The sequence below is a fragment of the Giraffa tippelskirchi genome, chromosome X (assembly GCF_054371585.1).
Source record: "Giraffa tippelskirchi isolate mGirTip1 chromosome X, T2T-mGirTip1v1.2.pri, whole genome shotgun sequence".
Taxonomy (NCBI): domain Eukaryota; kingdom Metazoa; phylum Chordata; class Mammalia; order Artiodactyla; family Giraffidae; genus Giraffa; species Giraffa tippelskirchi.
The window spans coordinates 113,686,534-113,713,678 of record NC_137289.1 but is presented as its reverse complement, the minus strand read 5'-3'; the positions used below and the strand labels follow the sequence as shown (position 1 = coordinate 113,713,678).

The window sequence follows — 27,145 nt, the reverse complement described above, 5'->3', positions numbered from 1 at the left end:
CATAGAACCAAAGTTGATTTTTTTTTTTCTGGGTTGAAAACAAGCAGGTGGATGGGACGTCCCTTGGTGGGCCAGTGTGGTTATGACACCAAGCTTTCACTGCAGGGGGCGAAGGTTCAATCCTGGTCAGAGAACTAAGATCTCCTATGCAGCACTGTGTGGTCAAAAAATAGAGAAAAGAAAAAAGAAAAACAAGCAGGTGGAGGAAAAGGAGACATGAATATATGTTCAATGGAGAAAAAAGTAATCCAGTTTTCAATTATCAGCACGAAAGTCAAACAGGGAGAACTTTAGTCATTCAAATGATTACATACCCTGAAACTCCAGTGGTCTTTTCCTGTCACAAAAACTGCCTCTGTTGTATGTATTCAAGACCAGTAGAGGCAGACAGGACCTCAGTTCAGGTGAAGAGCCAAATATATTCCCAGGAAATTATGAATGGTACCAGGATAGACTCCTTTTAGGTTCATGCCTTTTGAGGCTCTTGGCAAGTTTCTGAGAGTGAGCCAGGATGCCAGGGTTGATATGAGACTGATAATGCAAGGTGTTAGGTAGAGTCAGACCAAATATGAGATCAGTTGATGCCAATAAAGGCACAAAGATGTTTTTAGTGGCAAATTGAAATTTTGATAGCAATTTGATAGATGCAGAGTGGAAAATATAAGAGAAATGGGCTGTTCAGCTAAGGAAAGACCTGGGGCTAAGCCTTGAAATGATGGTAAGAAGGTGTCGGAACATAGGTCTTTGGGAATGTTAGACAGGAAGGAGTAAACCCAAGAGGCAAAGATAGGTACCTAATAAAAGAGAAATTTAAGTTGAAACTCATGGCATACCTGTAATTGTTTCTGAGCAACCAAATGGAAAACGAGGACCCAAAGTCTTAGTGAAGCTGATGTATTACATGCTCTGCACTACAGTTTCTTTCCACACCTGCCTGGGCTCATGAACTTATCTTTTTTAATTAAAGAAAAAATTTAAGTTGCTTTACAATGCTTCAGATGTACAGCAAAGTGATTCACTTATATATTTTATATATATATATATCAGTTCAGTTCAGTCGCTCAGTCATGTCCGACTCTCTGCGACCCCATGAATTGCAGCACGCCAGGCCTCTCTGTCCATCACCAACTCCTGGAGTCTACCCAAACCCATGTTCATCGAGTTGGTGATGCCATCCAACCATCTCATCCTCTGTAGTCCCCTTCTCCTCCCACCCCCAATCCTACCCAGCATTAGGGTCTTTTCCAATGAGTCAACCCTTCGCATGAGGTGGCCAAAGTATTGGAGCTTCAGCTTCAACATCAGACCTTCCAATGAACACCCAGGATTGATCTCTTTTAGGATGGATTGATTGGATCTCCTTGCAGTCCAAGGGACTCTCAAGAGTCTTCTCCAACACCACAGTTCAAAAGCATCAATTCTGCGGCGCTCAGCTTTCTTCACCGTCCAACTCTCACATCCATACATGACCACTGGAAAAACCATAGCCTTGACTAGACGGACTTTTGTTGGCAAAGTAATGTCTCTGCTTTTAAACATGCTATCTAGGTTGGCCATAACCTTCCTTCCAAGGAGTAAGCGTCTTTTAATTTCATGGCTGCAGTCACCATCAGCAGTGATTCTGGAGCCCAAAAAAGTAAAGTCTGACACTGTTTCCACTGTTTCCCCATCTATTTCCCATGGAGTGATGGGACCAGATGCCATGATCTTAGTTTTCTGAACGTTGAGCTTTAAGTCAACTTTTTCACTCTCCTCCTTCACCTTCATCAAGAGGCTCTTTAGTTCTTCTTCACTTTCTGCCATAAGGGTGGTGTCATCTGCATATCTGAGATTATTGATATTTCTCCCGGCAATCTTGATTCCAGCTTGTGTTTCTTCCAGCCCAGCGTTTCTCATGATGTACTCTGCATATAAGTTAAATAAGCAGGGTGACAATATACAGCCTTGACATACTCCTTTTCCTATTTGGAACCAGTCTGTTGTTCCATGTCCAGTTCTAACTGTTGCTTCCTGACCTGCATACAGGTTTCTCAAGAGACAGGTCAGATGGTCTGGTATTCCCATCTCTTTCAGAATTTTCCACAGTTTATTGTGATCCACACAGTCAAAGGCTTTGGCATAGTCAATAAAGCAGAAATAGATGTTTTTTCTGGAACTCTCTTGCTTTTTCGATGATCCAGCGGATATATATTCCCTTTTTCAGATTACTTTCCCTTGTAGGTTATTACAAGACACTGAATATAGTTCTTGGTGCTATACAGTAGATCCTTGTTGGTTATCTGTTTTATATATAGCAATATACATCTGTTAATCCCAAATTCCTAATTCATCTTTCCCCCCCTTTGCCCTTTGGTAACCATAAGTTTGTTTATTCTGTCAGTGAATCTATTTCTGTTTTGTAAATAAGTTCATTTATGTCATTTTTTAGATTGCACATATAAATTATATCATATGATATTTGTTTTTCTCTGTCTGACTTTCTTCACTTAGTATGATAATCTCTAGGTCCATCCATGTTGCTGCAAATGACATTGCTTCATTTTTTTTTTTTATGGCTGAGAAATATTTCATTGTATATATAAACCACATCTTCTTTACACATTCCTCTGTTGATAAACATTTAGGTTGCTTCCTTGTCTTGGCTATTATAAATAGTGCTGCTGTGAACATTGGGGTCCATATATCTTTTCAAATTAGAGTTTTCTCCAGACATATGTGGTGTTTCTATTTTGAGTTTTTGAAGGAACCTCCATGCTGTTCTCCATAGTGGCTACACCAACTTACATTCCCACCAACTGTCTAAGAGGGTTGGTTCCCTTTTCTCCACACCCTCTCCAGCATTTATTATTTGCAGACTTTTTGATGATGGTCATTCTGACCAGTGTGAGGTGGGCTTGTGAACTTTAATTGCTCTATTGTAGACTTTTGTCTAAAAAAAATGTTTCCCAGGCTTTCTAGAGTTCCCCCACAATACCTAATAGAGGACCTCACTGGACTAGTAGCTCAGTAATGTTAACTGGCAAATTAATGAACAACTTCCTTTTTATGTAATTATTTTTCCAAATTAAATGCTCGATTTGAAGAGGCCAAAACCTGGATTATAGTTTGCCCTTCTGTGCTTGCATGCATGCTTAAGTTGCTTCAGTCATGTTGGACTCTTTGTGACCCTATGGACCATAGTCCACCAGGCTCCTCTGTCAGTGGGGATTCTCCAGGCAAGAATACTGGGAGTGGGTTGCCATTTCCTTCTCCAGGGATCTCTCCAACCCTGGAATCTAACCTGTGTCTCTTAGTCTCCTGCAGTGGCAGGCGGGTTCTTTACCACTAGTGCCACCTGGGAAGCCCCTTCTAATGTTGGGTAAATCAGAAGAGCAAGTCATGATTTAAGAAATCATTAGTTATTTCTAAAGGATTGGGTGAGTCAGATGGTAGATACCACATAGGAAAATTTTATGTGTGAGTCTTTAGAGAAAAAACAAAATCCAACAGACTTGATCCCAGATTCATTCAGTTATGCCAAGGCTGAACTGTAGGTGATTTTTCTGTTTTTTGGTTACTCTGACTAGTACTTTTCTTACATAGGTTTGCCTTTCTGGAAGGTTGACTTCATGAGAGTAAAGGTCTTGTCATCCTGTTCACTGTTATGTCTATAGCATCTGGGACAGGCTTTCCTGCCACATGATAGTAAGGGCTTAAGAAATAATTTTGGAAAAAAAAAAGAAATAATTTCGGAAGGAAGGGGAAGGGGGCAGGTGGAGTAAAGGAAAGAGGAGAGGGAGGCCTCTGCTTTTCATGCCAGTACACCTGGCTCTTACTCACTCATCAGTGACCAAAGGCCCCCTCAGGCTCAGCATTAACAACCAAGGATACCAAAATGATGAGATGCCACAGTCTTTGCATCTGATCATCCACTAGAGAGAAAGAGAGAACACAGTGGGTGCTATGCCAAGAGTAATGGGGACATGAGAGGGTGCCAGAGGGAGCATCCAGTCAGCCCTGAGGCTGAGTGGGTGGCAGAGAACATTGCAAACCTGAGCAGAACCCTAATAATTGCAGTGATGCTTTGTAGGCTTGAGAACATTTTAATCTCTATTGCCCTCAAACTTACAGTGGGGAAATTGAATAAAATATGGGAGACGGCATGTCACGCATTGCCTTTTGGCCATCCTCTATTCAGTCATTCGGAGAAGGCAATGGCACCCCACTCCAGTACTCTTGCCTGGAAAATCCCATGGACAGAGGAGCCTGGTAGGCTGCAGTGCATGGGGTCGTGAAGAGTCGGACACGACTGAGTGACTTCACTTTCACTTTTCACTTTCATGCATTGGAGAAGGAAATGGCAACCCACTCCAGTGTTCTTGCCTGGAGAATCCCAGGGACGGGGGAGCCTGGTGGGCTTCCATCTATGGGGTCGCACAGAGTCGGACACGACTGAAGCAACTTAGCAGCAGCAGCAGCAGTATTCAGTCATTTTGTTTCTGATGTGGGATCTTCGTTCCCCAACCAGGGCTGGAACCCGTGCCCCTTGCAGTGGAAGCAGGGAATCTTAACCACTGGACCAAAGGGAAGTGCCCAGAGTCATTTTGATAGTGAAAGTTCTTTTGTATTGGTCCTTACTGGACTTTGGTTTCCTTCTGCTGTGCTGTGCTGTACTCAGTTGGGTCTCACTCTTTGCAACCCTGTGGACTATAGCCCACCAGGCTCTTCTGTCCATGGGATTCTCCAGGCAAGAATACTTGAACGAGTTGCCATTTCCTCCTCCAGGAGATCTTCCCCACCTGGGGATAGAACCCACGTCTCTTGTGTCTCCTGCCTTGGCAGGCAACTAGGAAGCCCTTCAGAGACTGCAAAAGCAGGCTCTAGTGAGTCTGTCGTGTAGAAGCTTGTCATAGAATTGTGGCTTTATAAGCACAGTCAAAATGACACAAACTGAAGGCCCATTGTCTGAGCCAGACCCATGCCATATATCAGGAGTAACAGCTTTGTTAAGCATGGTCACTTAGGACCAGTCTTTGTTCTTTTCTGAGCAACTGCTTGTTCTTTTGACAAGGATTAATGACATAATAGCTGTAAGGTGGTCTTTGCCTTTTACAAAAGCCTATAGCAGTAAAGATTTGTGTTTGCCATCAGAACGGCAAATTTTCTGAAGAGGGGAGATAAACTTGACAGCAGAGAGAGAATCAGTGGTTTTAAAAAAAGGTGTGGTGGACTGAGCTTATTTACAAAGAAAAAGAGGAGTGTGGGGGGTTTATGCTGATGGACTATTTAAGCAAGAAAATCTGGTGTCAGAGGAATAACGAAGATCCTGACTTGACTTCTGCTTCTGGATTTCCTTACTCAGGTGCTGACCCCAGCCCAGATCAAATCAATTTGCCAGGCCATCCTGGACTCTGGGAAACAGTATGCTATGAAAAAGAGGAAGCCATTCCCGCTGATGTATTCTTACTATGGAACCGAATACTTGGGTGAGTGAAGGTGTTGGCCAAGGCCTGGAGGAGGAAGGCAGTCTCTAATAACAGCTTTTACATAGGTCATCACTATCACTGGGAACCTTTTAAAAAGCCATTTGAAAATAAATATTGATGGATACTTCAAAGCACAATTTCATATTTATTTTCAGAGTCTACCTGTCAGAAAGGTAACTGTTTCAACAATGTGTGTGTGTGTGTGTGTGTCAGTCAGTCACATCTGACTCTATGCGACCCCATGGACTATAGCCCGCCAGACTCCTCCGTCCATGGGATTTCCCAGGCAAGAATACTAGAGTGGGTAACCCTTCCCTTCTCAAGGGGATCTTCCTGACCCAGGGATCAAACCTAGGCCTCCTGCATTGGCAGGCAGATTCTTTACCACTGATCCACCAGGGATCACTACAGACTAAAATACTTTATTCTTGATTGTGAATTCATTGGCCTATTTTTGCTGAAAGTTAAACAGCTTATACAATCACTGCCATTAGTACCTGTGCACAGGGAAGCAGGATTCAGCCACTGACATCTTCAAGTTTTTAATATTAATGGATTAATTCCCTGGTGAATTAGTAGTAAAGAATCCGCCTGCCAATGCAGGAGACACGGGTTTGATCCCTGGGTAGGGAAGATCCCCTGGAGAAGGAAATGACAACCCACTCCAGTATTCTTTCCTGGGAAATCCCATGGACAGAGGAGCCTGGCAGGCTACAGTCCATGGGCTCGCAAAGAGTTGAACACAACTGAGTACGCGCACGCGCACACACACACACACACACACACACACACACACACACACACTAACAGAATACCGAACACACACGCGCACACACACACACACACACACACACACACTAACAGAATACCGAATCACAATGGCTACTTTTGAGATATGAGGCTTGTGAATGAAAGTTGGTTATTCCCCATTTGAATCTTTCATAGTCTCCCCATCACCCCTTGCCAGCATGACTTGCAGGGCCCATTGTAGATCGCCTGCCTCCCTCTCCAAATTCCAGCTTTTTCTTTCCCTTCCTTGGTTCTGTCCAGCATAGTCTCCAGCAAACAAACCTTTGTGCCTGTTCCTTTTGCCCAGAATGCCTGGCTTTCCCCATCCCCTTCATCCATTTGTCATACTTGGGCCCAGACTTCAAACTGGTCCTCCTCCCAATTGAATTAACAATGCTTCTCTTGTCTGTATAGGAGCAGCTCATGGCCTATCGTCCATCCTCCAGATGCTTCTTTCTTACCATGAGCACCTCAAGCCCTCAGACCAGGAGCTGGTGTGGCAGAGTGTGGACTTCCTTATGGAGCAGGAACAGAACTGCAACTGGCCCCCTGAGCTCGGCGAGGCCATCGAGAGGGAGAATGAGCTGGTGCACTGGTGCCACGGCGCCCCAGGTCTCACTCCCATTCTTATCTGAAAACATTGGCTTTCAGCGGGCTTAGCCAAGGACACATGCCTTTTCTGAGAAGTGAGGGTATTTCTCACCTTACACCATTATCATGGGAGGTGAAAAGGTCAAGAGAAAACTTTTCAAAGCCAGAAAAGTCTCCATCGGTTAAAGATCTCCAGAAATGATCCTGTGTTTAAAATATAAATGATCAGTATCTATTTGCATACAAATTAAACTAGTGTTCTCCAATAAAATATAATATGAGCCATAAATGAAATTAACTGTTTAGTAGCCCTAGTAAAACCACAGAAACAGGTGAAATTAATTTTCATAATAGAGCTACCCCAATACACCCCAAGGGGCTTCCCTGGTAGCTCAGACAGTAAAGAATCTGCCTGCAATGCAAGAGACTGGAGTTCGATCCCTGGTTCAGGAAGATTCCCTGGAGTAGGAAACAGCAACCCATTCCTATATTTCTTGCCTGGGAAATTCCATGGCCAGAGAAGCCTGGCGGGCTATGGTCCATGGGGTTGCAAAGAGTCAGACACGACTGAGTGACTAACACTTTCAGTACATCCCAAATGTTATTTCAACATGCAGCCAATTTAAAAATCAAGAAGGATTTCACAGTTTTGAAATATTGTCTTTGAAATCCCGTGTATATGTTGGACTTACATCCCATCCTGATTCAGACTAGCCATGCTGCAGGCGCTCAGGGGCTTCATGGGACAGTGCAGGTCTGGAACCTCACAGTTCAAAACGTGGTCCCTGGACCAGTGGCACAGGCCACCTGGACGCTTGTTGGGTCTCGAGAATCTCAGGCCCCACCCCAGCCCCAGTGAATCCCAGTCCGCATTTCAACAAGGTCCCTAGTCGATTTGTATGCACATTAAGGTTTAAGATGGACTGTTCTGTAATTTGTCTTCAAATGACAGTTTCCATTATCATTTAATGAAAAGTCTAGAGAAATGAGAAGCCATTTGCAGTGAACTCGCTGGAATTGAGCCTGGAAACTTATCAGACCCCATCTTTTCACTTTCTTTCTTTTTTTTAACCCCATTACACCACTAATTAGGCCTTAGAGAAGATGCAATTCAAAATAAGTTAAATTCAGAGAAAACAATTCATTTTGGTCAATTGGCCAAGGGAGAGACTTAAAATACCGAAATAACACACATTTTTGATTAGGAGTGTATTTAATTTTCAAGGCTATGATTCATTGCCATGAGTGAGTACAACTTTAAAATATATTTGATTTGTCTTAGTTTGTTACCTGATTTTTATTACTTCCTTTCCCCTCCTTACCTATGTAACGTTCTTTAATCCAAGTGGAATTTCATTTTTTACTTCAGTACTGTCTGAGATGACAAATAATAGAAGTCTTAGTCCATTGGCTAGATTTTCTCTGCCTGCCACTTTTACTTAAGGGAGGACTTCAAAGGCTCCTGTGTGCGCTTGTACCAGCGCCAGGGCATTATACATTATGTCCAGGCTAATTCCCACCAGTGATCATTTGAGTCCATTTTTTTTTCTGGCTTTGAACTTTTTCTTGAAGAAAAACAGCAGTTATTTACCATTCTGAAAATGATAACTCTTCATGTTACGCTCAACACTCTCATTTCCTATTCCCTTTGATCATTAGCAGTGATGGACATTGGATATCCTTCAGGCACCCCAGGATCCTTGAATTTTGGAAATGTCCCAAATTAAATACAGCCTATTTTAAAAGGATCCAATGTATAGTAAAAGCCCTGTAAAGAGTGGGCAGATTGTCTACTGAAATAAGTGGCTGGGTCACTTAATTGATGTGGGGATCTTGAAGGACAGTTACTCCATTCTTTCTGTACTGTACTTCACATCCCATCTGTCTTTGTAAATCATGGACCATAACAGTACAGCATAGGATTCATTACCCCGAGGACTTTATTCTCATATATCATTCATGTTGAGTATCTTGGTAAGATTAAATGTAGGTTGCAAAGCAAAAGCATTCACCCCACGTATTCACCAGACTGCCAGAAATAAGCCAGTTCACAAAAGAATAAACAACCAAATGGAGCCCATTATGTCTGCCAACCACCACTTCCATCTCAAGGGTATCGGTCTTCCTTTTAAGAGATGTGCTAAAAATAGCACCAAGAGGGATTACAAATCTGATAAGTGCAGGTTAAAAATCATCAAGATTCCTCTGAAGTTGGCAACAGTAAGCTCTCCAAAAATTCTAAAGCAGGAGATGACCTAGAAAAATAATTCTCACTTGTGTGAGGAAAACATTTTTTTTTTTTGAGAGTAGATTTATGAACAGTACAGATGGTTTGGGGCAGCAGGCTGATTCTGTGATTAAAAACCTGCCAGAAATAGTCCACAATGTGGAATTTCATCAATGATATCTTATCTCCCGCTATAATTGTTTCCTGTTGAATTTCCTTCAACCCACCTCTACAGGTGACAGCCTTAGTTATCATTTATGCGGTGTGAATATACTTCTGGACGCTTAAGTTAATAACTCTGGATTCTAATTGTAGCTCCAACACTAACCAGTTAAGTAACCTTGAGAAAACCACTTTATTTCTTTTGTGCTTTTTTGTTTCTTCATCTGTGAAAGGAGTACGTGGAGATGGAGTAGGGAAACTGTCTTTTTTTTTTTTAATCACTACAGATCCCTTTTATCCTGTGGTCCCTTGCCATTCCTGAGGGATATGGCCCCAACAATTTGCAGACACTCACATTTATAAATACCTAGTGAAACGTTGTTTTTCTCACTAGATGCAGGCAGATTCACCTGACCCCTTCCTAGCCTTAGTGATTCTGAAATACAAGATGAAAACTATTTACAAAATCATTAAAACAAATGCTGTGGCTAAAATAAAGTCTGGATGGCATTATGTTACATCATTACTGTGGTCACACTGACAGTTCATTTTCTTTACTCTGGGTGAAACACAGGTATAGCTATTTTTTTTTAATCATTTCATGAGGGCTCCTGGATAGGTGACTTTTTTCTTTGTTGTTTGTTTTTTTATTGAAGTATAGTGAATTACAAAGGGTGACTTTGAATAGATAACAGCAGGGATTTGTACAGTGCAGCTGTCTTTGGCCACTAAGCTTTGTAGTGTACGCTGTACAGTCCCTACTTCAGTGCAATTACAGATCCCAGAATGGACCTGTGTGCTGATTCTACAGGATGTTGAAATAGTATGTACCAAGTCTGACTATCATGAGGCTCTGCTAGATCACATGTTTTCAAAGATTCAGTCTCCCAAACCATATTTCTTAAGTAATTATTCCTTTTCCCAGTTGTATTAATATTTGGCAAAGACATATATCATTGTTGCCTGGGAGTTTCGTGTCAGTGGACAATAATCAGTGTTTCCATGATGACATGACAGTGTTCCCAGCAAAAGCAAAGAAAGCCAACATTCTTTCCTTTTAGATTAAGCCACCTGATTGTGGACTTCTCTAGGTTACGTAAGAAGACAATAGGTTTAGGAGTTTTTCAAGATCCCTTCCATGTACCATTCTTTGATCTGGGCTGCAGGAAGAGGCCCTTTCTCTCTGGCCAGAACCACAGGATCAATACCCATTAAGCTGCCTGGGGCTAGTGGCCTGGTTTAGCAATGGGACCATCTCAGCCCATCTTCCTTCTACATATCTCATCTCCACTTCAGCATCCGCCTGCACTGGGGTGAGAAATGAGACGTTATAGGGTCAGCAGTCATTTGTGGAGGCCTTGACATGTGTCAAACACCATGACACAGATCGGAGAGCAAAAATGAACATGACAGAGTACCTGCCCTTGGTTAGCTGGCACAATATGAGGGGCGGCAGACATGAAAACAGGCAATTTTAACAGACTTACTGATAAAACAAACTAGTGGGTACCAATGGGGTACCAGAGGGCTTCCCTGGTGGCTCAGTGGTAAAGAATCTGCCTGCCAATGGAGGAAATATGGGATCAATCCCTGGGTTGGGAAGATCCCCTGGAGGAGGAAATGGCAACCCACCCCAGTATTCTTGCCTGGGAAATCCCATGGACAGAGGAGCCTGGCGGACTACAGTCTATGGGGTTGGAAAGAGTTGAACACAGTTGAGCGACTGAACGTGAGCACAGCGGGTGCCCGAGGGTAGGCGGAAGGGAGGAGGAGCAAGATAGGGGTAGGGGATTAAGAGATACAAACTACTATGTATAAAATAGCTAAGCGACAACGATATGTTGTATGTTGTTTAGTTGCTAAGTTGTGTCTTACTCTTTGTGACCCCATGGACTGTATGTAGCCTGCCAGGATCCTCTGTCCATGGGATTCTCTAGGCAAGAATACTGGAGTGCGTTGTTGTTCCCTTCTCCAGAGGATCTTTGCGACTTAGGGATCCAACCAGGTCTCCTGCATTGCAGGCAGACCCTTTACCATCTGAGCCACCAGGGAAGCCCATATGTTGTACAGCACAGGGAATTACAATTTTCTTGTAATAACTTTTAATGGAGTTTAGTCTGTGAAAATACCGAATCTCTATCCTATACACCCAAAATGAATATAATATTATAAATCAACTATACTTCAATTTAAAAATAAGTTATTATATTTAAAAACAAGTAATTTTAATATGATAACTGTATAAGTGCTCAGATTTGTGGAGTGATGGGAGCTCAGAGGAGGCATCTGTGGTCCTCCAGGTTCCAGGAAGGCTTCCTGGAGGAGGTGATGCCTGAGATAAGTTGGCCAGACTAAGAAAGGTGAGAAGTCTATTCCAAGAAAAGTCAGAGGCATGGAGCCAACATGGTGAAGGAAGGGAACCTTGGGGGTGGTTTGGTTTTACTGAAGTGAAAAGCTCCACAGAGGGAGAAGGGGAGGAGTGGCCAGGGGACAGAGCAGGAGCTGGGTGGCCAAGGGCTTTCTGTCTCACCTAGACAGGAGCTTCACCTGGATTCTGGAGGGGGGTAGCTAAGAACCACAAATTACACTGCAGAGTTGGTCCGCCTTGAAGCAGAGGGAGCTGATCTATATGTCTGTTAGTCATTGGCCAAAATTGCTTGGGGGTGGGGGTGCATTGCCTAGCCTCTCATTTGGCTGAGGGCATATCCCCCAAGAAGAGGGAAGCTGTGAGTTTTGTCAGCAGCCAACTCACAGCAGCTGGGAGATGGGACACCTGCTGGTAAAGAAAAGGGATCTGACAGAGCGCCAAGGGCTTCTGGTTCACCTTCAGTACCCAGGTTAGATGGTGTCACATTCCTCATGGATCTTTCCTCCCTCCACATGTGGGTTAGGATCCTCCCTCTGTGCTTCCACAATGCCTTGCTTTCCCTTCACATGGCCTAATGAATGCCCCCAGTTAGTTTGTAAAGACTGTGAAAGGAGGGGCTTTTAAAAATCTTAGCACCTCCTACTGTCCTGGTATATAGTAGGTACTTAATTAATATCTAAGCAGCCACCAAGCCTGTGAGCTGTCTCTTTCATTAGCCTCTCTGTCATCTTTCTGCTGACATGATCAGCTCATAGCTACCCTGTTGCCCTTCTTCAGGTCTTGGTTGACTGCACAGTGGGGCATTTTGTCTATAACTGTAATCATCATTAAAAAGATAAACCAAAATATTCACAACAAAACACTCCCACTGGTTCCCTACAGCCCACAAATACAGTCCAAGGTGCCCAGTTGGACTTGTAAAATCATCCCAAATGTGAAAGCAATCTACCCTTCCATTGTCCTGTTGCTTAGAACACTCTGCCCCACTGGTCTTCATGTGACTTGTTTATTGTGGCTTAGAATCTTTGCCCTTGCTGATTTGATGCCTGGAATGCTCTCTCCCCATCTCCTCCGGCCTGCAGTTTCCTATGTACCCTACACAGTGCTGGAGAAAGCCTGACTTCTAGCAAAGCTTCCCTTGACAGTCTCCTCTGGGAACTTCTACTTTTCTGATCCCTCTAGTATGATTTTCAACGCCATTCATTTTATGTTCCAACATCATCGTAAACTGCATGTCTTATTATGTATCTGTCACAAGTACATATTATTTTCTCCCTTTCTAGATAGTGCCTTCCTGAAGGGCAGGCATTGTGTTGAGTTGTCATTTATTTTATATCACCCAGGGCCGGAACTGGCTACATAATTTGGGGGACCCAGTACAAAATAAACACGCAGACCCCTTTTTGAAAAAGAATTAAGAAATTCAAGATGGTAACAACGGAGCCTTCAGTACAGGGTGGGGCCCTTCTGGAGGTCCTTTGTGAGGCTGTACAGGTCACCCGCCCATGAAGCTGGCCCTGCCTAGGGCTGTGAATACAACAGATCATCAATGAATACTTTCAAATGAATGGATACAGTGAATGAATGAATGCATAATTAACTAAGTGAAATTCTTTTAAAAATCATTCTTTGTGGAAATGACACTTTCTTCCTAAAACTGAAGGAGGATAGTGCTATAGGTGACCATTGTCAGTGGTTCTCTGGAAAGCACTGGCTTAGGAGAGCCCATTGTTAGGTTTTCATCATAGAGAGTGTTAAAGAATACCTTTATTTTTCCTTTTTTGCCACATGGTGAGGCATGTGGGATGTTGGTTCCCCAACCAGGGATCGAACCCATGCCCCCTGCATTGGAAGCATGGAGTCTTAATCACTAGTCTGCCAGGGAAGTCCCCAGAGATACATATTTAAAAGAGAATAAAATCATGACTCTCAGACAAATATAAAATAAACATGTCAACAGTTTTATTTAACTCATACATTAATGAGGGAACCAGAAAGGTGTTATAACTGGCTCAAAGGAATCTCCAAAGAGCAGACGTATCTCTAGGCCATGAAGAAGGCTGACATGAGTTTGCTTAATAGATGCAAAAACTAGCTGCTTCCACAAAGACTGAGGGAAGTCAACACAACATCTATCAGACAGAATGTGAAGTTTCTAGAGACAGGTATTATGTACATTATTGTCAGTTTTCTACAAGGTAATTTCTGTCTCTACACAGTTGTAAAATAGGCCAGGCACGGACAAAGGCAGAGATAACCCTGATGGATGAGCTAGTCCAAATATCTCCTAAATTGCAGTCTGTCCCAATTTCTGTAGAAGATAGGCGAGGCAGGAGAGAATGATCTTGGGCTACTAATCTCCTCTCCGAATATGAGCACCTGGAATGTGGGGAAAATGGTTTCTATTAATAGCTATGACTTCTCTTATTTCCGGTCCTGCCTGTGTAATGGAGATTGCCTTGGTTGAGCATTGTTGAAGGAACAATCTTTCTTTGGAACGATCAAGACGGCAGGGCCTCACTTAACAGCTGAAGCCAGTCTTGGCCAAGTCACTTAGAATCACTGTTGTTTTTGGAAGGACTCCCAGTTTTTCTCTTAAGAAAAGGTGTATAGTTTTAAATACTTTTAACATGACAAATTCTGAACGTCCGTGGGGGGATGGGCAAACTGTCTAAACATTTAGCCTTTCCAAAATAGCAAGATATGCTTAATGCTTAGCAGGGTATTTGTCATTAAATATTAACCCATTTGCAAATTATGGATTTTATCTGACTAGGTGCTTGTTGCTCTTTCTTTCGGTACTGATAATCACCATACAATTCTAACAATTTAAATCTCACAGATATAATATGACTCCCTTGGAGAAGATTCTATAGCCTTGCTACTCAACATGTGGTCCCTGGAAGGGTCATTGTTAGAAATGTAGTACCCCTGGCCCCACCTTAGACCCGCTTGATTAGAATGGATATTTTACCAATACCCTGATGATGTGTGGGCCTCTTCCAGTTTAAGAAGTTCCACTCTATAGTATTAAGCCTTGAAAATCACCTCTAATATCTGTGATGTTTTTACAGGAATTGCCTATCTGTTTGCCAAAGCTTATCTGGTTTCCAAGAAACCACAGTACCTGGACACATGTATCCGGTGTGGGGAACTCACGTGGCAGAAGGGCTTGCTAAAGAAGGGCCCAGGGATCTGCCACGGGGTGGCTGGCAGTGCCTATGTCTTCCTGCTGCTCTACCGGCTCACCGGAAACTCTAAATACATCTACCGAGCCCAAAGGTCAGCCTTTCTTTGCATGTTTTTTTGTTTTCCCAAATGTTAATCCAGTTAATGTTCAGAACAGGTAATAGTCACATAATTTTAAAAGTGTAAACACAAATACTTCCACAGTGCATGTTAGCAATTTAGTTCACTTCCCAGGAGACAGTTACCAGTATCTTAGTTACCTTCTCAGAGCTATACATATCTGTGTGTGTGTATATATATATATATGAACAGATAAGTGTCTATGTAAAATTTTGTCCCTCTTTTTTGATACAAATGGTAGCACTTTGCTATCATAGTGATCACTCTCAATCAGTAAATAAAGGACTTTTCATCTTTGTTGCTGTGTAGTATTACATCTTACGAATGAGCCATATGGAGGGCAGTTTGGATTCTTTCCAGTGTTTTGCATTACTTAAAACGCTGTGATGAATAATGTTGTACATATATCATGATGTTCACCTATGGGCATGAAAGTGTGTTAGTCAGTTGATCAGTCATGTCTGGCTCTTTGCAACCCCATGGACTGCCAGGCTCCTCTGTCCGTGGGATTTTCCAGGCAAGAATACTGGAGTGGGTTTCCATTCCCTCTCCAGGGGATCTTCCCGACCCAGGAATCAAACCTGGGTCTCCTATATTGCAGGCAGATTCTTTAGCCACCATATCTGTAAGGTAAATCCCTAGAAGTGGAATTACTGGGCCAAGGGGTATGTCTATTTGTGATTTTTTTATTGTGGTAAGAACACTTAATATGAGCTCTATTCTCTTAACATATTTTTAAATGTACCATATTGTTAGCTATAGGCACAGTATTATACAACAGATCTCTGAAACTTACTCAACTTCAATAACAGAAACTTTCTACCCATTGAACAAAAACTCCCCATTTCCCCTCCTCCACCCCAACCCTTGGCAACCTTCATCCTATTCTCTGCTTCTATGAGTAACTGTTGTAGATTTCTCATGTGTTATCATGGAGTATTTGTCTTTTTGTGTCTGGCTTATTTCACTTAGCATAATGTCCTCATTTATCATCTAGAACAGTGCCTGACACAGAGTATCTGCAGTGTATGTATTCAAAGTTATCATCACTAAAAATTTGAGTTCTATTGCAGACATTTCTCTATGCATAAATGTGTGTTCTTATATCTATGTATATATAATATATTTTAATAAAAACCTACCATTATGTATGTGTAACTGTACTATACATACTGTTTGCAGTTTATAATTTTACATAAACAATTGTTAAGGGACACCCTTTATTTCAGTTTGTGTAGATCTAGCTCATTGTCTTAATGACTATATAGTTATTTATTATAGTTGTACCATGATTAATTTAACCAATCTTTAAGTAATGGACACTTAGTGTATGTGCAGTCTTGACTAAAACAAACAAAATTGTAAATATCCAATACATATCTTTTGGTACACTTGTCAGAAAAATTTTAAAATTGAAGTCATTAAATCCAGAGGTATTTTTAAACTGTCTTTATCTTTTGCCCGTTTTTTTTTTTTCTTCTGTTACGATGCTTATTTTGAGTACTGTAACTCCTTGTCAGCGTGTGCTATAAATATTTTTCTACTTTGCCATTTTTCTTTCAGCTTAGCTCATGGTCTTTTGTCAGACCAAAATTTTTATGTATCTCTCTTGAAAAAGTTGTCAATTTTTTTAAATTTCTGGATTTTGTGTTAAAGAAACCTTTCCCACTCTAAGATTAAAAAATAATATTAATTTACATGGACCTTTAGTACTTTTGGGCTTCCCTGGTGGCTCAGATGATAAAGAAGCTGCCTGCAATACAGGAGATCTGGGTGTAATTCCTGGGTTGGGAAGATCCCCTGGAGAAAAGAATGGCTACCCACTCCAGTATTCTTGCCTGGAGAATTCCATGGACAGAGAAGCCTGGCAGGCTACAGTCCATGGGGTTGCAAAGAGTTAGACATGACTGAGCTTTTAGTACTTTTATTATTTTATTTTAATTTGTAAAATAAATTTATACCCCTTTGCCCATTTCTCCCACCAATTTAAAAGTTACTTTAACTTTTAAATCTTTGATTAGCTTAGAGCTTACTTTTTAAAATAGTGTCAGATGGGTGTCTATCTTTGTGTTTTTTTTTAAATCTTGTTTTGTGTGTTTTTTAATTAAAAAAACCAAAACTTCCCCATAATGTCTGTTGACTCCAATGATTTGAAATTCCACATTTATCACAGACTGAATTTATATAAATGTATGGGTTTGTTTCTGGACTTTATTTCATTATTCATTTATTTCTAGTTTTTCTTAGCTGTACTCTCTCTTTTATTTTTCCAATTGTATTTTAGAATCAGTTTTTCAAAAGTTAAAACAGCCTATGGACATTTGACTGGGACTTCAATGAATTTATATGTTGCTTAGTAACATTTTTAGAATATTGAGTTTTTCCATCTAAGAACATGGTATGTTTTCCCTTTATTTAAGTTTGTAAAAATGTCATTTGGTGAATTTTTGGTCTTATGAAAAAGTATTTGTATGTTTCTTGTTAATTTTATTACTATGTATTTTATGTTTCCAGAATTGTGAATGGAATATTTTCCTCAATTATATTTTCAGGTCATTTACTGGCATTTATGAAAGCTTTTAAAAGTATGCATATTATTGTAGTTAAAAGCATACATATTATCTAAGATGCCCTTCTCTCATATAAATCTACATTGTATCTTACAAACATCTTAGTTTTGATAAATATCAAGATGACATATCTGGCCACCTTAGTGAACTCCATTAATATTTCTATTAGATTTTCATTAGATTCCATTGGGTTTTCTAAGTAGGCACTCATATTATCTGCAAATAATTATTATTTTGTTACTCCCTACTCAACTGTATACTCTTTTGTTTTTTTTTTCATTTCCTATTGCATGGGTCAGAATCTCCATAGCAACGTTCAATAGTAAGGATAGTAAACATCTTTGCCTTCATGCTGATTTCATCAGGAATGAGTCTGTGTTTCACCACGATCTTTTAAATTTGCTTCTTATAATGTGTATCATATCAGATTATGACACTCCTCTGTTCAAGATAATCTGATGGCTTTCTACATGACTCAGTAAAAGACTAAGTCTCTTCACTGAACAAAAGGTCCTCCATAATCTTGCCTCCCATTATGTCTCTGATATCATGCCCTACTTGTCTTCCTTCTGGTTTTTTGTACCACAGTCATTCTGTTAAGATTCCAGGTACAGTCTACCTCAAGGCCCTTCAAGTTCTGGGTTTCTCCATACCTGTGATGTTCACTTCCTATATATATCTGCCAGCTCTCTCACTTCATTCGGACCATCATTCAAAAATCATTTTCTCAGAGAGGCCTTTTCAAGGCAATTTATCTAATATTCAGTCTTAAACTGTAAAATACCCTTTATGATATTTGCATGTATGCACAGAAGGAAAAATACTAGCATATGAGTCCCCTATTTGTAGTTACATTGTTTAGGAATTCTGTTAATATATCTTGATTCATGATTCCCTAATCTGTTTAGCTTTGCAACCTGACCCTTTATTTCCCAAGTAGAGGCTTTATTTCCCAAACATAGGCTTCCCTGGTGGCTCAGCTGGTAAAGAATCCGCCTGCAATGCGGGAGACCTGGGTTCAATCCCTGGGTTGGGAAGATCCCCTGGAGGAAGGAGAGGCTACCCACTTCAGTTTTCTGGCCTAGAGAATCCAGAGGAGCCTGGCAGGGTGCAGTCCATGGGGTCACAAAGAGTTGGACACGACTGAGTGACTAAGTACAGCACATAGGGGGAAAAAAGTCATTTGGGAGATTATTTAGGCTAATGTGATGTCACCATTGGAATAAATTTCATCAGAGGTTGTCATGCTCTAGAAAGCCTATTAAAAAGGATCTGAACGACTCCTCTATTTTTCTGGCAGACCAGTCCTAGATGACAGAATTTTAGTTATAAAGTCTGGGATGGCAAGGTCCTCCAGACAAATTTCTCACAAGTAAAAACTGAAAATGTGCAGGTAATATCTGAATATTGTTTGGACACTGCATTTAATTGTTTAGTGAACTGAAATTTCTACTTCATCATAACTCAAAGTTAAATGTGGTGTGGCCCAAATTGGAGAGACTTCCTTTGGCAGTTCCTAAAACAGTAAAGTCAAACAATATGTACCTTCCTGGAATAGACATTATTTGGTAATCTCCTATTACTCTCTTAACAAAGAGTTGGAATTTATGGTTCCAGAAAGATATTTGACAATCTTTTCAGTTTCCTTTATGATTATTTAATTATTCAGGTTTTCTACCTGTTTTTGAATTATTTTTGGTAATAGCTCAAATGTAAAGAGTCTGCCTACAATGCAAGAGACCTGGGCTCGATCCCTGGGTTGGGAAGATCCCCTGGAGAAGGGAATGACAACTCACTCCAGTATTCTTGCCTGGAGAATTCGATGGACATAGAAGCCTGGCGGGCTATAGTCCATGGAGTTGCAAAGAGTTGGACATGACGGAGCGACTAACACACACAAACTCCTATAAAAGCATCTAGTTCATAGGAATTTTTTTTGAATCTTTGACATAAAGATCTAAAAGTACAGTTCCATAGTATTCAAAATTTCCCATGTCTGTGATTACATGCCCTTTCACATTCCTAATGCTTTTGTTTTTCCCCTGTGGTGGTTTAGTCTCTAAGTCGTGTCCAACTCTTGCGACCCCATGGACTGTAGCCTGCTTGGCTCCGCTGTCCATGGGGATTCTCCATGCAAGAATACTGGAGTGGGTTGCCCTTCCCTTCTCCAGGGAATCTTCCCAACCTGGGAATCCCAACCCGTGGTCTCCTTCACTGCAGGCAGATTCTTGACCAACTGAGCTACAAGGGAAGCCCTGTTTCTCCCCAGACGCACCAGCATTTTGTCTATGTGGTTTATCCTTTAAAGAAACTGGCTTTTGCTTTTTATTAATTCTTTTTGTTTTTCTCTTTTGCTCCCTAATTAATTGTTTTCTGCCTTTGTTTTTTATTTTCCAGTGTTCATTCCCTTTACTTTGTTATTCTCTACAGTTTTTAAAAAATGCTTAATTAGAATACCTTCCATCTTTATAACAACAACAACTCAGATCAATGACTTTTCCTCTGAGTTCCATTTTAGTCATAATAGGTTTTGATATGTAATGTTATGTATCTGTAACTCTTTTTAGTTCCATAATTACCATTCTGACTTCTATTTTTACAGAATTTCTTAGAAAAATGAATTGGTTAGTTTGAATTTTGCACCATTGGGTATATTTTGGAAACAATCATTTTCACTTTAATATGATAACATGCAGTATAGGTCAGAGTGCAATGAAACTGCAACTCTCACACATTGCTGATGCTTTTGTAAATTGCTGTATATCATATAGAAGTTATTTTGAAAAGCACAAAAATAGTTATCATGTTATTTTTAGGTTAAAAATATAGGATACTAAATATTATACAAAGTATGATTTCAGTAGTGTAATAAATAAATCAAACCCTGGCAGGGAAAGGTCAGATGAGGGAGCAAAATTAACTGTGCATTTCTGTTAAAATATGGTGGAATGGTTATCTATCTTACAAATATTCTGCTATACTATGTTTTTTGAAAAAATGCATATTTACCATGTATTGAATGCTTGCTCTTTGCCCAGAACCCTAATATATGGCATCTTTAATCTTTACAGAAAATCTTATGCAATTCTGCAACTTCTTCATTTTAAAGTCAGATTAAGAAATTTGCTAAAGGTCATCTAACTTGAAATTATCAGAGTTAGGTATCGCAACCCTAAAGCCCTTCCTCTTTCTACCACACCAGGGCTTTGTGTGTGTGTGTGTGTGTGTGTTAGTCACTCAGTCATGTCTGACTCTTTGTGTCCCTGTGTACTGTAGCTTTCCAGGCTCCTCTGTCCATGGAATTCTCCAGGCAAGAGTATTGGAGTGAGTTGCCAATTCCTTTCTCCAGGAGATCTTCCCAACCCAGGGATTGAACCCGGGTCTCCCACATTGCAGGCAGATTCTTTACAATCTGAGCCACCAGGGAAGCCCCAGGACTTTGTAATCTAGGGTTTGTGAATTTACTTGAGAAAAGTATTACACTTTACACTGAAAGGTAGCATTTCCTTCAATTCTAAGTCTACAGTAGCCATGACTCTGTCACCAGTAGAAGTCATAGTTATTCTCATGTTATTCCTCTTGTTGCAGATACTGTGAAATGTATTTTGTTCCAATCACTAGTTAGAAATGTCAGCAGTTATTAGATCCACTACTGGATCTTGTTATTTAATGTGCTAATTGAGAATCCATTTATCATTGTATCACAAATTTGGTTTAAAAAATTTTGCTAACTGTACTTTAATATAATTAATTTCCTTGGAAATCCTGTGTATTTTACTTTATGTATATGGAAACTGTTTTTTTCTGATAATGAACCCAGATTGCCAAATGATACAGAACACTAAAAAGGTAGCTATACCAGGAAGTTTCAGTGTGTAATTATAAATTTTGAATTAATTCTTAAGATGCATCATTATCCTACTGTTTAAGATTTTGACTTCTATTAAAAATTGTTGCATATTCAGGAAAACAGTTGAGAGAAAAATTAGCCCAAACAAAATTGCAACATGTTTCCTGCTCATTTATTTTAAGGTACTGTCAATAATTCCAAGAGCCTGAAAAAGATCAAATAAGTAATTACTCTTCATAAGACCCCCTATGTAGTAGCAATAATCTAAATTTATGGCAGAATCAGCTGTCAGGCCTTTTCAACCTGTGAGCTCTAGCCTCTGAACTGGTGATTATTTTTGTTGTTGATGGGAATCAGTAGAGCAAGTCTGTAAAGAGGTGACAGCACTTTAAAACCTGTAAACTACTAAAAATGGTACTCATTAGAAATGATTTGAATAGGCTTTGTGACAAATACAGGTAAAAGAGAAAAAGATATCTTACTGAGAAGTTAGAGGTCAGTGATTTGTTTTTAAGGCAGATGTCCTAAAAATAATCTGTCGTGTAGCTGAGTTTGCTGTTTGATGTCATGATTATAAAATGTTGCTTGCCTTTTCCCATTCATCTTATTCTTTTGTTTGCCCAAAGCAGAGATTGTATAATATCTTGCCCATTTATTTTCATAGTCTCTGCTCTCTGTCACATATAAATGAAACCTAGCTCGGAAATAATATGCCTGCAGAAACACAGCATATTTACTTTTTTAAAGGCACAGGCATATATCAGCTTGCTTCTGTTCAAGATAAATAAAAGTATGGCTACTTATCTGTCTTTTTTACTTTCAATTATTGGATGGCAAAAGGAATGAAGTCCTCAGAAAGTGCTTTGCTTTGCAAATGCTGAAAATAGTCAAATTTGCTTGCCAACCTAGGCTATGAACATACACAATGGCATAATGGTGCCTCCATTTTTTAACAGAGAAGAAGGTCTTCTTAAAATCTTATATACACCTGGAAAGAGAATGCTGCTAAAACTTGAACTTATCAGAGAGGAGGATGAAGCAACCCAGGGCCAATAATATGGAGACACTCATATGAAAACTGTTCATATCTTCTTCTTCTCTTAGGTTTGCTGAATTTTTATTTACGGAGGAATTCAAGGCTGGTTCCCGGGTCCTTGAAAGTATATACAGCTTGTATGAAGGCTTCTCCGGGACCGTGTGCTTTCTGATCGATCTGCTGCAGCCCAACCAGGCTGAGTTCCCTCTCTTCAGCGTCTTTGTTTAGAAGGCTCCATGTCCCATCATGGCCCTGCAGAAGGTTCCCGAGATTTCCTGAGCTTATACCTGAGGCAGTTTCCACATAAGCCACACTCAATGGTATCACAACCATGAGCCTTAACATTGCCGCCAGAAGGAAGGGAGCAGGCAGGTGAAGAAGACAACATGATTCCAGCTTGAAAGGAGAACAGTGTGAGAACCTGCAAACATAAAGACACCACAACTCTTCTAAAACCCCTAGAGATGGAATAGTTCAGGGAATGGATGTGACACCAGAGATCAGAGGAAAAAGGGAAAGAAAAATCATCTGACTCACTTAAACCAACATTGAGATCTGGATTATGGCAATGAAATGCCAAAAATACCTTTGCAATTGGAGAGAGAATTTGACCACTTGTGGGTGCCCTCCACCCCTAAATTCAGAAATAAAGACCATCAGAAAACTAAAGTCATTGCCCAGCTGAAAACTGCTAGGAGGGATGGGTCAGGTTGCCAAAGGACAAAAAGGGAAACTCTTGGCTGTCCTTTGCCTTTACTTACTGAAATTCATGATTTTTAATGAATGGAGAAATTTGCCTATGAATCTCTATTTTTATCATTACCATGGGCACTTTAAAGAAATCATACCATAACTTAGTTTCAACCCCCAAAGTCCAAGTTCCCTTAGGCCTTAGAGCATATCTTTTCCTGGTTCCTTCTTCTTTCTGAAAGCTCAATTAGAATAGCAAAATTCACAGGCTAGCAAATACCATAGCAGGTGTTGCTGTCAAGTGTTGCTCTCAATTTGAAGCATAAGCTATGTGCTGTCTATTGTTAGTAGTTTTTTAAATGCCTATGTAATCTCAATGAAGCTCTTAGCTGAACTGTAAAATATACTTGTGGCAAAAATCACTCATCTCAAAGATGAGGGTAACCACCAAGGAGGTGGGTTGTTTCTGCCTTGGGTGGAATACTGTGTCCCCTGAGACACACACTGGCCTAGAAAGGGACCAGTGACTATGAAAAGAACATTGCTCAATTTTATACTATTAGATTAAGATATGCGTGAACTCCCCAGCTGATCATCATATCCTCCAAGACACAAGCTCCACTAGAATTTGTCTACAATATCCATTGAGCCAAGCTGTCATATTAAATTCAGCCCTGCTGTAAACACATAGAAGCTGTAAAACTATTTCAAGTCAATAGTGGTTTCCAGAACACTGTGGGAGCATCTGTCACTTCAATACAGTTTGGTCACTGGCAATTTCATATATCAGAATGAGGAGGAAATTGAATGCATTGTAAGATGTAACAGTTATTTAAATAGTCATTAAGCATTTGGATATACATGATAGATGTAGAATATGTATGTATCAATAGGCACTTTGGTTTACATGGGGATAGATGTATATATACGTCCGGAGAAGGAAATGGCAACCCACTCCAGTATTCTTGCCTGGGAAATTCCGTGGACAGAGGAGCCTGGAGGGCTACAGTCTATAGGGTCACAAAGAGTCGGACATGATTGAGCGACTGAACAATGACAATACATCTGTCCCCATGTAAATGTAAGCACTTACTTCGTTCAGTACTTCCAACCTCTTGATTTATAGATGAACTTTGGGAGGAGTTGGGGAATACTCTGTTGCCTAAAAATGTGTGTGTGCATGTGCGCACACACACACTTTTTTTCTGGAAAGAAGATCTCTAGCATTTACAAGATTCTCAAAGAATCTGGGACTGAAGAACGGTAAGAACTGTCTTCGTATATTTTATGACTTTGTTTATGTGTGCATTCATCAGAGCAAGCTGAGACAAAGTGGTTTTGAAAAGCACGTACCTTTTCAGCTCATTGTTTCCTTTTCCCATCCTCAGATGTAAATATTACAATTGGCCTCAGTTGTTCATCTTTGAAGATACTCAGATTGGGGCAGTACCACATAAATAGCAGCTTGCAGGTGACTCCCAAAGTTGGGTTCTAGATGCTCTTTCAAGAATTGAATGGTCAAGGACCTCTCAGAAAGCCTTAAGACAAAATGCCTTCTACACAGTAGTCTCCTTTTGAAGTGATAATGGTACCTGCTTTTCACCATTTGGATGTAAATTCATTTCATTTGACCCCTATAGGCTGAAAATAATAAGCATTCAATACACAGGGCTTTACGGAACACATGCTTTTTTTCATCATCCAGCAACCCTTCGAGGTGATTTACATAACTGATTCAAAGTCTCACAGTTAGAAAGGGACAGAATAAGGATTTGGATTCAGGGTTTCACTTCCCATGTGTATTTATTCCATATTCTAGACTAGAACCTGGGGATACAGCGGTGAACAAAATACCCTAGAAGTTAGCTTCTGTTTCTGTTTTCTGATCCTTCCACCCTTCATCCTTAAGACCTAAAACCTGAGGTCTAAGAAGTGGTAATCTAGCTCGACATGCCAGTTTCATTTCTAAGAACTTCAGAAAAACTGGACACATTTCTGCTCACCCACCCTTTGGAGGTCCAGTAGGGTAACTGTGTTGTCGTTGTAAAAAGACAACCTTTTTGTGTGTCAAATCCAAGAAGAGGCCATGTCTGTGTCTTTATGAATTGATGCCTCAGTAAATTAGAGAAAAAGATAAACTTATTTAGCACTTAAACCTGTGGAAAGTTTTCATTTTCCTGAGAAAGTAGAATTATGGGTTTGGAAAGGTCCTCTTCTATCTTGTTTTCCCAAGAAGGGGGAAAGAGACACTTTAGTATTGCTGTAGAAAAGTGTGGCGTGTCACTTCTTATTTAACTAACCAATATGTTCCCGTCTGTGTAATAACAGTCTTTTTTGAATAATGCCAAAGTGTGTCACCTCTTGAAGGCTACAAGGGTATTTTCACCACCACTAGCATTACTTTAATATTATTTACTCTATGTAGGCATGAATAATTATAAATCTTGAGGGTAACTGTAGAAATATTTGAGGATAGATTGAAAGAATCTCTCAACAGTAGGAGAGACTGCCTTATACTGGGTTGGCCAAAAAGTTCGTTTGGGTTTTTGAACTTTTGGCCAACCCAATACTTGGCAAACAGGAAGCATCAGAAAATATTTCAACTCTATGTGTTTTGTTTCGTTGACACAATTATGTACCTTCTCTTTCACACCTCCCCAATGTATTTTTATTTTGCCTAATCGCATTTTAGTCATCAGATTTTACTTTTTTTTTTCATTTGTAACTTGGTAACGGAGAACAGAAGTTTGACAGCATATATTCCACTCTGCTTCTTTAGGTAATTGACTACACTATTAAGATAATAGTATTTATTTTCTGATAACTCGAGAAACAGTCATTTTCTTGGCACATCCTAAATTTGAACTTTTCCCTGGCAATTTGGATCTTTAACTTTCTTTGACACATTCAAGATTTTAATCAAGATTGTGCTCAAATTGTTCAACTTCTGTAGAGAGCAAATCTCAAAAATTTTAGTGCAACAAATGTTTGTGATTTATTACCATTTAAGGGAACAATGATTAAAATAAAAAAAAAAAAAAAACGTTAGTAATGCAAAGAGCCCTCTTTTAGAAATTTCAAACCCTTGCTCCATGGGCCACTATAATCATCACCATCACCCTCTCCACCTCACAGGGTGGTCGATGATAGAATGGATATGCGAGTTTTATGGGCTTCCCCGGTGGCTCAGCGGTAAAGAATCTGCCTGCAATGCAGAAGAGGCAGATTTGATCCCTGGGTTGAGAAGATCCCCTGGAGGAGGACATGGCAACCCACTCTAGCATTCTTGCCAGGAGAATCCCATGGACCAAGGAACCTGGTGGTCTACAGTTCAAGGGGTCAGAAAGAGCCAGACATGACTGAAGCGACTGAGCACACACGCAAGAGAGTTTTATAGTAGGCAGGTCCTTTATATGTTTAAAAGGGAAGCTGTATTTTAAGTACCTACTAAGAGCATAGAAAATCATGCTCAATTATGACTTCAAGTGAGCATTTCAGCCAAATGCAATCTCCTTGTGATGCAGTGCTTGGAGTCTGGATCACTTGCTGGATAAAAACAAAGTATGTTTTTTATATTCTAGAACCAGTCCTGTCAATAGCATTTGTGCCTCAGAAAGTTCTGATTCACTGGGCTGAGTACGTAAGAATAGGCTGGTTCAGAGGGAGCTCCTTTTAATGCAAATATTTATTTTGCTCTCTGGAAACAAAGGATTATAGTGCCAGTAACTCAAGAAAAGGAGCTACCGGTTAGGTCTGCAGAGCAAACATGAACTGGGGGATAAGGTAATTTGGAGTTGATTCTGGTTTGCACTTTAATTCAGGCCTGAGTATTGCATGACATAGAGCGATAGAAATATACTCTCATGGCATAGAAGGCCTTCCTTTGGGGGCCTGGGTTATTTATTCAGCACTATCCTAAATCAAGAGCGAAATGACAGCCTCATATTCACCAAGGCTGGGTGATTATGGCATAAACTTGGCAAGGAAAGCCAATGAGAAGGCAGGCAAAGATTGGGTGAGAGAAAGCTTAGCATCTCAGTGTGAGTTGTGGAGGCACGTTTAGTGCTGCTAAAAACCAGTCATCTTAC

General features: G+C 40.3%; 1 protein-coding gene across 2 annotated transcripts in view; it reads left to right on the top strand.

The window, feature by feature from the left end:
- Nucleotides 1-26,100, top strand: part of LANCL3 (LanC like family member 3) — a 110,327-nt gene extending 84,227 nt beyond the window's left edge. The window contains exons 2-6 of one of the 2 annotated variants that reach the window (XM_081566513.1): nt 5,342-5,465; nt 6,669-6,866; nt 14,677-14,884; nt 17,196-17,309; nt 22,436-26,100. In XM_081566513.1, the coding sequence (XP_081422639.1) occupies nt 5,342-5,465; nt 6,669-6,866; nt 14,677-14,884; nt 17,196-17,268 (603 nt within the window). In that variant the 3' untranslated portion in view covers nt 17,269-17,309; nt 22,436-26,100. The remainder of the gene's footprint in view (nt 1-5,341; nt 5,466-6,668; nt 6,867-14,676; nt 14,885-17,195; nt 17,310-22,435) is intronic. The other variant, XM_081566512.1, reaches the window with a different exon arrangement.
- The last annotated feature ends 1,045 nt before the right edge of the window (nt 26,101-27,145 follow it).